At 36.5% G+C, this 9,855-nt stretch overlaps 2 protein-coding genes across 4 annotated transcripts; both read right to left on the bottom strand.

Moving 5' to 3' along the window:
• Positions 1–1,146: 1,146 nt before the first annotated feature.
• LOC103872688 (protein IQ-DOMAIN 31) lies at positions 1,147–4,398 on the bottom strand. 3 transcript variants are annotated; one of them, XM_009151118.3, is made up of 8 exons: positions 4,199–4,398; positions 4,008–4,048; positions 3,480–3,593; positions 3,042–3,338; positions 2,761–2,967; positions 2,591–2,677; positions 1,524–2,514; positions 1,147–1,439 (listed from the first exon to the last, which is right to left on the bottom strand). In XM_009151118.3, the coding sequence occupies exons 3-8, from the start codon at positions 3,558–3,560 to the stop codon at positions 1,408–1,410; spliced, it is 1,695 nt and encodes a 564-aa protein (XP_009149366.1). In that variant the 5' UTR covers positions 3,561–3,593; positions 4,008–4,048; positions 4,199–4,398; the 3' UTR covers positions 1,147–1,407. The 3 variants fall into 3 exon arrangements, with proteins under 3 accessions (XP_009149366.1, XP_009149367.1, XP_033128120.1); XM_009151119.3 differs by lacking the exon at positions 4,008–4,048 and having other exon boundaries at positions 4,199–4,379; XM_033272229.1 differs by lacking the exons at positions 4,008–4,048; positions 4,199–4,398 and adding an exon at positions 4,119–4,138.
• A 1,000-nt stretch (positions 4,399–5,398) lies between these two features.
• LOC103872690 lies at positions 5,399–7,032 on the bottom strand. Its single transcript, XM_009151120.3, has 2 exons — positions 6,897–7,032; positions 5,399–6,772 (listed from the first exon to the last, which is right to left on the bottom strand). Exon 2 carries the CDS (start codon positions 6,732–6,734, stop codon positions 5,556–5,558), a length of 1,179 nt encoding a protein of 392 aa, XP_009149368.1. The 5' UTR covers positions 6,735–6,772; positions 6,897–7,032; the 3' UTR covers positions 5,399–5,555.
• Positions 7,033–9,855: the final 2,823 nt, after the last annotated feature.

Raw genomic sequence — 9,855 nt, forward strand, 5'->3', positions numbered from 1 at the left:
TCTCGACGAACCAAAACACCCATTTTGAACAACGTTTGTAGATATTAGCTACTAGCTAGCTTGTGAAGTTAAATATAAATACTTGAAAGATTAAATAAATGGTAAAAGGTTAACGAAGAAGGGAGAAATTTGTCTCTCCTTCTCTCTCTTTGGAATGGAGAGAAGGTTGGTAAGAAGGAAGCATATATAAAGGCTGGTTTTAGAAGATCTCTCTTCTGACAAGTTTGAACCAAAAAAGCTTTACATTTGGAACTCTGTTATTGGGAAGCTACGCATATCTCTTTGTTTTTTTTTTCCATCTCCATACTTTTTATATTTTAAACATACAACACTCATATACATTCACATATAATAACATTTCTGTTTATTTGGATAAGGTGAATGGTGTGATACAATATAGATTACTAATATAGTTGTATAAAGTGCATTCTTGAGTTGCTTTTGGGAATTGTACTTCACACAATATGTCCCTATCAAATGGAATAACCAAAGAGCATTGAGATATCTTTGGAACATTTTCTTTGCCTGACATGGACAGCCTTCACATATATATATATATATATATATGTGTGTGTGTGTCTGTGTTTGAATGTTCATACACAAACTTAGACATTATAACTCACTTTCATAAAATAATAATGACACTGATTTATTTTACAAAAACAAAACTATTGTTAATGTAGATAAGGTTTACCTTTTTCTTTTATATAGATGGGGTTTATCTAAGCACAACAACGACAAAAATAATATGATGTAATTATGCTAAGATAAGCAAACCTAAGCCCAGGAAAGAATAATAAAAATGCAAAGAAGAAGGTTTGGCTTGAAAATTGTTATTCAAGAAGAAGCAAGAAGGCCGTCTTAAAGGGGGAAAAGTGTTTTATTCAAAAAAGAATATACAAAGATTGAAGGAGAAGTTGGTTTGAAAGCTTGTGTTAATACATACTTTTTATAATTCCAAGCTCTTTTCTCATCGTAGTAATATCCAGTCTTGCTTCTTTGAGTTCAATGGAGTATCCTTTATGCTTTTCCTCTTTGTTTCCCCCACTTTAATTACTTACCCCTTCCCTCCTCAATTTAAACTTAGTACTGTTGGACTAATCCATTTCATGAAGTTAAAAGATTTAGTTACATTACACACTATAGTACCATCTTTAATTAAAACGTTATATTTCATGGATATAATTTTTTTTTTAAGAAGTTGAGTATCATTACATATCATAAACATCTAATTTTGCAGTTAAAATAATGTATGATGAAAACAGAAACTGAAACTCCCACAAAAACAAACATATGATGATGTACATTCTCAATACAACCCACAAACACTAACTAGGAAGATAGATGGTGAAATATTGTAGAGTGATCAATAATGGTCTTCTTTTCTTTCACCACATAATCATTTAATCATCTTTTCCACTCTACCGGAGTTGTCTTCCCTGCAAAAACCAAAACAATATTAGTTAAGAAGAAACTCAGAATCTCTATACAGACTTTCTGGCTTTGTTTAGGACACTACTAACCGTTAAGAAGAGGTTTCTCAGTCTTCTTCCCGGTTTTGCCACCCGAGTTTGAGAATCTTGTTGTTTTAGGAGAGTCAGAAGTGACTTTTGCGTTATTACCTGAAGATGGTAGCGAGTAACGTCTAGTGGCTTTCTCAGTCACTTGTTGCTTAGGGGAAGAAGAGCCTTGCAGCCTCAGCTTTGCTTTTGCGGATTTAGTAGCTTGCATATAGCTTGGTAGGCCCGGGCTACTGTTCTGATTCACATTACTACTCTCTTCACACTCAGTGGTTTGAGTAGTAGTAGTAGTAACCGGAGAATCCTTCTTCCCTGATTTTTTATTCTCCTTCCTAGCTGGATTCTCCTTGTTGTTTTGTTTGGGAGTTCTCTCTTCTTTCACATCCTCCTTTTCCTCAGCCATTACATTTTCTTCGATTTGGTTGACCAATGTGAAGTCAAGTGTTTCATTGGTTACCAGTGGTTCATGAATGTGTTTCAACTCCTCAGGCTGTTCCACCACAGTCTCAGTCTTTTCATCTGTTTTCTCCACATCAAAGGCACTATTAACAGGTTCTTCTAAAGCAGGAGCTGGCTTCTCAATCTCCTTCTGTGCAACTCCTTGAGGTTGGATAGAGCTCTCAACTACAGGATTATGCACTTTCCTCAACCCACGTTTCACTTTCTCTAAATCAACTTGAGGAGTCTCTGCTGGTGGTGGTGGTAGTTCTGCAGATTGGCTTGTAGAAAACTTACGGAAGCTGCTGCGTTTCGGTTTCTCAGACTCAAATGATGTCTGTGCATCCGAGGGCTTGTCGAGATTTGAAGTAGGGACTTTGCGAACACTCTTCTGAGAGTTACTGGCAAACTTCTTCTGAGTTTTCTTGACAGATGTTTTCTTAGGTTGAGGAATTGGTTTCCAGAAGCAAGAGGCTGACCAGTTCTCTAACCAGATTGTGTTGGACGAATCATTTTCCAAGTGCACAGGCATCACGTTTGGAGAGGAAGCTAGAAGCTGATAAGAAAGACAACCATCATTATCCACCAAGAGCTTCTACTTTCAAACATAGTAATAGTCTTTACAAGCATACCTTCTGAGCAAACGCATTTGCAGTTAGCTTCTTGATTCCCAGGTAAGTATGTGCATCAACAACAGAGTCTTCAGGGAGTTTATTCTCCTGACAAGACAGTAGCAGAACTTAAGTTAAAAGCTAATCAGAAACAGAAACTGAAATCACCGAGTCAAAGTGATGAGCGTTACCAAATGCTGATGATTCAACCGGCATTTTCTCTGAACTTCAACTCCAATGTCAGAATGTCTGATCTCTCTTCCTCGAGCAAGTGCTTGCAATCTGACAATTCCCATTACACAGCAGAGAGTCGCAACAGCTTGCCTTCTAACCATGTGACCTCGGATAAGTGCTTGCAGCCTTATTATACCTTTTAACGCCCAGAAAGCACGACGAGCCTTCACACAAAGAGCTCTCAGGTTAGTATACAACAAAGGAAAAATGCAAAATCAAGGGGTTAAAAGTATTTTACCAAATAGCCTCTAAAGGCAGCCTGGACAGTTGTTGCTGCAATCTCTTGCATAATCATGTCTGATTCGGATAACGAGTCATCAGGTACAACAGAAGCAGCATTTGGAGAATCTGTTGGTTGGACTTGGACCTCAGGAAGTTGTATCTCATCATCTGAAACCGCTTCATGTTCTATAGTCTGCGTCTCTACGACATCACTGGTATGAACTGTTGCGTTTCCAAAGGATGGAAGATCTGAAACCACATCGGATTCTTCAATCTTTGATATCACCACTACCTCTTTTCCATTCACAACTCTCTGAGCGCGATAACCAATAGAAACAGACACCAAAGAGAAAGGAAATCAGAAAGTGACACCATAGACAAACAGTAGACTGAAGAATCTTAGTCCTCTACGGCAACAAAAATTTATATATTCAAATGTTAATAGAAGCGTTACCTCCTTGTCTTTAGAACCACTAGACTTGGATTGTTTCTTTCCAAGTAGCACACTTTTTAACCATCTTGCAGGCTTCCCCATGATGTCAACAACCAAAACTCAAAACAACACCACCTGCATTTGTCCGACCAATCACAAACGCTTTCTATGCTCAAGCAATAACAAAAAGACCACACAACACATCTATTACCAAAGGTTGAAGTTTTATTTCTGTAAATTTTGTTTATATCTAGAGCTTGGAAGAGCATATAATTAAGCACTTTGTAAGTTCAATGGATCAGCCATTTGTTAAGTAAAGATCACCCTCAAACAACAAAATTTAAGAAAATTAAAACATAATAAAAACAGTCGTTCATGAGCTAAAGATTTGTACTTTCTTTTATAATAATAGATCACAATCATTAAGCAATGAAATCAAACAAGAAAGAGAAAGAAAATACAATGATTAGCCTTTAAAAAAAAAAAAACAAAATCTCCAAATTGAAAATTTCAGAGATTAAAATTAGGGAAACCAGATCTGGAACTCACCTTGCAGATGATAAGTGAACCAGATCTCAAATCCACACTACCTAAATCTCAGAATTAACAGTAACAAAAAAAAGAAGGATCTTGAGTATTTAGAAAAGAAGTGAACTTTACAGCTATTTAGAGAAATGTCGGTCTCAAATTGGATTCACTGTCTGAATCCCACAACAAACTTGAGAAGAAGACAGCCTTACCGTAGAATGCCTGAATGGTTGAGTGACAGTATTAGATAGCGCGATGCTGCTGTATCACTAGATACTTAAGGAGCATCGATGAGACTCTCTTTGGTGGTGGTTAATTTCAGTGACCACGATGACAGATAATTTATTTATTTCTTATATTAAAACCAAAAAAAAAACTGCAAACGCATCTCCAAAATTCAAATTAAGCACCGTTATTTTACAGCCGTTAGATAATAATATTTTTATAATTTTTTAGATACTCCTTAGAGCATGATTATTGCTAATGTGAGTTTAAAGGTTTTTAATTTTTTTTTTTTTTTTCCAAAAAAAGTTAAAAAAGAACCAATCGCGCGTTACCGTGTCAGTGAGATCTGCAAACAGTACATAAAACCAACAAAACTCGATCATTATTTGATTATTTTTGTTATCGTTTTTTTGCTGATTTAAGGAACCTACCACTATTTTTTTTATAAACCTCCCCTCCCTTAGAAAACAGCGATGAACATGGTTTTAATCCCTACATATCACTTTAACTGGTTTTTAAGGATTTTTATTTTGATCTATATAAATTTAATATCACTTAGATTTGTGACTAATTATTAAATAATTTATTTATTTTTTTGGGTAAATTAGTTTTAGTCAATGTTATTTTATGTAACCAACATAAATAGACAAGTAATTAACTTAGAGAAGGTATGAAAGTTAGGAGTGGGTTGTCCCCAGACTGCTCTTTAATTTGGGAGCATGTGTAATAACTCAGCTCTCTGCGTGACTACGAAGCATTTGCGGATGATTACAGTCTTACCCTTTGTCTTCTTCTTCTTGAGGAAGCTTGGATCGTGCGGCGAGTTCTCGTAGAGCTGCTCATCAAAGTATGAAATGATACTTTATAATCCCTCATCTGTTGTGGATGAGACATATCGTATGAGCAACTTGTGCTTTATTCCTTAACTGAGACGAAAACGATGTCAACAACAAAAAAGACAAGTAAGAAAGCAATGGAGATCGAAGCCTTCCCACATGGATCTTGTCGTAAGAATGCAACAGAGTATAAACCATGTTAGTTTCCACACTCGTGAACACAGCACATTTCTTGATGTTTCGATGATTATGTCTACAACTACATGCAGGTGAAACCATTCAATTTATCTGGAATATTTGTCCTTTATTATGTGAATAATAACCAAATGGTTTAAGTTCCCAGAGAGGCTAAAGAACAAAGCAATTCTCAAAGATAACGACCAAAATTATATTTTATAAAATAGTTTTAACTGAAACTAGAAAATACAAAAGACACTGCAGAACATTAAAAAAATAGTGAAACAGGGAAATCAATCTAGTCTCTGAGAACGCCAAGAACTGCAAGCGTCTAGTTTCTGGCATCTCCAAGTCTCAATCTCTCAGCAACATTAGCCACAAAGCAACAAAGTTTCGATTCCGAAGCCAAATCATCCGCTACTCTTTCAACAGCCTTCAGCTCTTCATGCAGATCCGAGTGCAGAGCCAGAGTAGAGAAGTTCTCATCGATAATAACCCCCAAACACTTGGTCACATCCTCGAGTTTAGGAACCCAGTCGCACAGCTTTAAACCGAGCATGGATGCAGCTTTAGGACACGGACCAGCTTGAGGGAACCTCTCGTACTTCTTCATCCACTTAGATAAGTACCGAACAAAGCTTCTCATCTCATTACCATTCAACTTACTCACTGCAGACGAAAACATGACCTCATCAACATCAGACGAAGCCAACAAGTAGTGAAGGCAAAGCTCGGAAGGCGAAAACCCGTCGTGAGCAACCATCAACAAGATCGAAGCCTCTTCAGCAACAACTTTAGACTTCTTTGGTACCTCTGTCTTGCTAACTTCCTCAATAGCCAACAAAGCCTCACTGTCCCATTCTTCTCTCACCTTAACCATAGTGCTAACCGCTTCCTTAGAAGGGCAAAGAAAGTACTTCAAGATTAAAAGCAGCTCGCTCGCTCCAAGATCCGAAGCTTGTTTGATCACAACGCAGAGCAAATCAGACCGTTGCTTCTCGACAAGACTGGTAACTAAATAACCGTTCAAAGAATGATCAACCAATGAGTTTGAAACCAAAGTCTCAACTAACTCCCACATCTCCAAACGAACACAACCCTTCAAAACCAAACCAGACACATCTCTACCCATCAAAACCCCAGTCTTCTCCACCAAATCCTTCATCTCCTCGTTCTCACCAGTAACCCCAACTTTCTCACCAATCTTCTCCAGAAACTGCTTCAGCATACTCACAAACTCGCCTCTATCGAACCTGTTGGTGTCCTTGAGCTTGCTTTTCAGCTTAGAGGAAAAGCTCTTGCCCAATTTGATCAGCTCAGCATCGCTTCCGGAGATTTCCCACCCGGTTATTGGATTGATTAGAGTGCCGGGGTCAGGGCTTTCCACCTTCGGCTTCACGTTGGTGAAGATACCGTCTTGGCTTAGAGGGAAGGGATAGTCCGAGTGAGAGTCAACTCGGTCCTGGCTCGTCGCTACGGCGTTGGAGATAGCTTCGAGCAGCGAAGTCATTACGGACAGAGCGAAAAGGATCAAACTTTATCAAAAATCTGTAAGAACAAAGACAAACCCATCAACACAAAACCGTATCTTACACAAAGAAAGAGTAAAGAAAGACAAGAGTTCAATGGAGGTTACTTCCAGTTAACAATCGTTTATCAATCTGAGTTTTACCTTCAGGAGGAGATGAGTAGCGAAAGGCAGAAGCTTTCAGATTGTTGTAGGGAGGGTAGTTCTCGAATCGCCGGCGGAAAGAGAAAGATAGATTAAGGTTAGGGTTTAGGGGTTTTGTAATTGGAACTATTGGTTCTGTATTTTTCGTGTTTCCAAATATACCCCTCTCGTCGGTGGTTTATTACATTTTTTGGATTTGGGCAACGACGAGTTTAGCTGATGTCTTCCAAGGCCTAGTAACAACTGTTTCTTTTTTTTTTCTGGCTAATTTGTTTATATGGTAGCAATTAAGACAAGAACTGAGGCCCGTAATGGGCAAGCTGCTCAGTTTTTGAAGAGACCACCCGCAAAGCCGCCTCAGGCTAAGACTGCCCACCAAGACCCAGGTCGCTCTCTTGCTGGTCTGGTGTGTTTGGTAGATGCGTCTTGGCAGGCCTCCACTCGTTGTGCGGGCATGGGTTGGATCTACAAAGACTCCACATCTGGATGGTCCTCGTCCAATACTTCTAACCGCTCTCATGTTGCCTCAGCTCTAATGTCTGAAGCACTTGCGGTCAAAGCTGCTATCACCGATGCAGCATCAAGGAACTTCAAGATCCTGAGCGTGTGCTCTGACTCGAAGATTCTAATGGATTGTATCAACACACAAGGTCGCTGCCTGGAGGTCCAGGGTGTTCTCAATGACATCTCTGCTCTATGTGCACACTTTGAATCTATCTCTTTTCATTTTATTTCCCGTTCCTTTAATACTGAGGCTGATTCTCTGGCAAAGATAAGCCTACAGGATCTTGTAAGTCGCATTCATGCGAACTAAACTCTGTTTCTTGACTTTTTAATGCATGGTTTGTTCAAAAAAAAAAAAAACTTTGTCGACAGGTTGACTAATCCTTGTAAAATGTCAATGGGCATATACACAACTCTACGCAACTAGCAAATGTCCTTAGATCGTGGTCCACTTAAAATATGAAGGTGTTCTCTTTTCTTTTCTTTTGACTCAAACTTCTACTTTGCATTAACCAAATTGTTTAAACGCATACAAGATCATTCTCCACATAAGTTTTTAACCATATTGGCATGACAGTATACAATTTGGGAGCACTAATCTCAAGAGAAATGGCTTCCTTTGCAATCTTGTCTGCCACTCTATTTGCTTCTCTGCCTTGGAAGCACACCTTGCTTCTTGTTACCCCTTTACTCATTTGCGTGATGTCCTGAAGGTAAGTGTGAAGGCTTGGAGTGCAGGCTTCTTCTCTTAAAGCATCAACCAGACTTTAATGGAGAGACCTGTTTGGGTGGAGTGGTAGATATGAAGGTGTTTTCTAACGCTTGATCTCATGTATCCATCATAACTTGAGAAATGAAAGATATATATTTTGAAGCAAATAAGACAATCTAGAACTTAACTATGATGAAGAGAATATGAGAAAACAGCAAGTCACATGTTCATGTGCTATATGCGAGAAAAACAGCATGAACATTATTATAACAAAAAAAAAAAGAATTTCTCCAGCAAAGATGAAAATACCAACTAGTTTTCTTTAAAAAACGAAAAAGAAAATACCGACTAGTTTTCTTGGCCATCCATCTAACACTCGTATAGTCGCCGTATTAGTTGGAAACAAGTTGGAAACAAGTTGGAAACATTCAGTCTTAATATCAATGATCCACACTCATTTTCAAGCAAATATTCTATAGACCACAACAACGCATCATACTCCGATTGTAAAAGCGATAAACTCTTTATTTAACCTTTTAAATCCAAGACCTAAAGTTCCATTATCATCATATAAATCTAGCCAAGACCACGTACTAACATGCTAATTATCATGTCAATCTATATTATTAAATTAGAATCCCTACTGAGATTTTGCCTTTACTTTTTCAATATATTTACAACCACATGTTACTGTGTTTTTTTCTTTTTTTAATTAAATTAGTCCATTGATCAACCAGAACTCTTTTGTTTTTATGACATACTAGATTTTTTAACCGCGCTACGCGCGGATAAGATATTATATGTATTTCTCAATTCTAAAAAAATAATGTATAATATTGTATTACATTATTTAAAGAATTTAAAATAAAACTACATAACATAAATATATTTTTTAAATTTTCTTTGTGAAAATCATTATGTTGTTTGATTGTTGTACTTGATTCACATATTTGCATAGTTATTTGTGATGGATGAATAACTATATTTTTATTATCACTAAATAATATATATTTATTATATAATATAAGGAAAATAAAATTATTTACTTTTAAAACAAACTTGTCTCATGTTGGGGACTCGGTTATAGACATATCATATTCGAATGAGACATTTTTACAGTTATCAATCTTCTTAACAGTCAAGAAACAAATCTGAATATCAAAACAATATCTCATATGATCTCTTTGTGGAATAACTGCTCTGAATAAATTGAATTTAAGCATCAAAAAGGACTGAAAATGGATGTGCATATGTGTTATCTAAGTGAGCTTTACAAAATATTATTCATAGTTCATATATCATTTATGTACATCCTATTTTTTTGTCCATCCTTTCTTAAACATCTTGAAATAACTCATGTTAATTAATAATAAAATTTTAGCTGGCAAAAAAATCAAATGTCTAATATCGTTTAATTTGTCTAACTGATATATATGTATTTCTCAATTCTAAAAAAATAATGTATAATATTGTATTACATTATTTAAAAAATATAAAATAAGACTACCTAACATAAATATATTTTTTAAATTTTCTTTGTGGAAATCATTATGTTGTTTGATTGTTGTACTTGATTCACATATTTGCATAGATATTTGTGATAGATGAATAACTGGTGATATTCGTCATTTATGTCCATCCTATTTTTTTGTCCATCCTTTCTTAAACATCTTGAAATAAATGATGCTAATTAATAATAAACTTTTGGCTCGAAAAAAAAATCAAATTTGTCTAATTATCGTT

Source organism: Brassica rapa, chromosome A06, assembly GCF_000309985.2.
Source record: "Brassica rapa cultivar Chiifu-401-42 chromosome A06, CAAS_Brap_v3.01, whole genome shotgun sequence".
In the NCBI taxonomy this organism is placed as follows: Eukaryota; Viridiplantae; Streptophyta; class Magnoliopsida; order Brassicales; family Brassicaceae; genus Brassica; species Brassica rapa.

Coding starts and splice junctions, on each gene's coding strand:
- LOC103872690 (XM_009151120.3), bottom strand. CDS start 6,734: ATGACTTCGCTGCTCGAAGCTATCTCCAACGCCGTAGCGACGAGCCAG.
- LOC103872688 (XM_009151118.3), bottom strand. CDS start 3,560: ATGGGGAAGCCTGCAAGATGGTTAAAAAGTGTGCTACTTGGAAAGAAA. Junction 3,339..3,479: donor GTGGTTCTAAAGACAAGGAG/GTAACGCTTCTA, acceptor TATCGCGCTCAG/AGAGTTGTGAATGGAAAAGA. Junction 2,968..3,041: donor CTGCCTTTAGAGGCTATTTG/GTAAAATACTTT, acceptor CTTTGTGTGAAG/GCTCGTCGTGCTTTCTGGGC.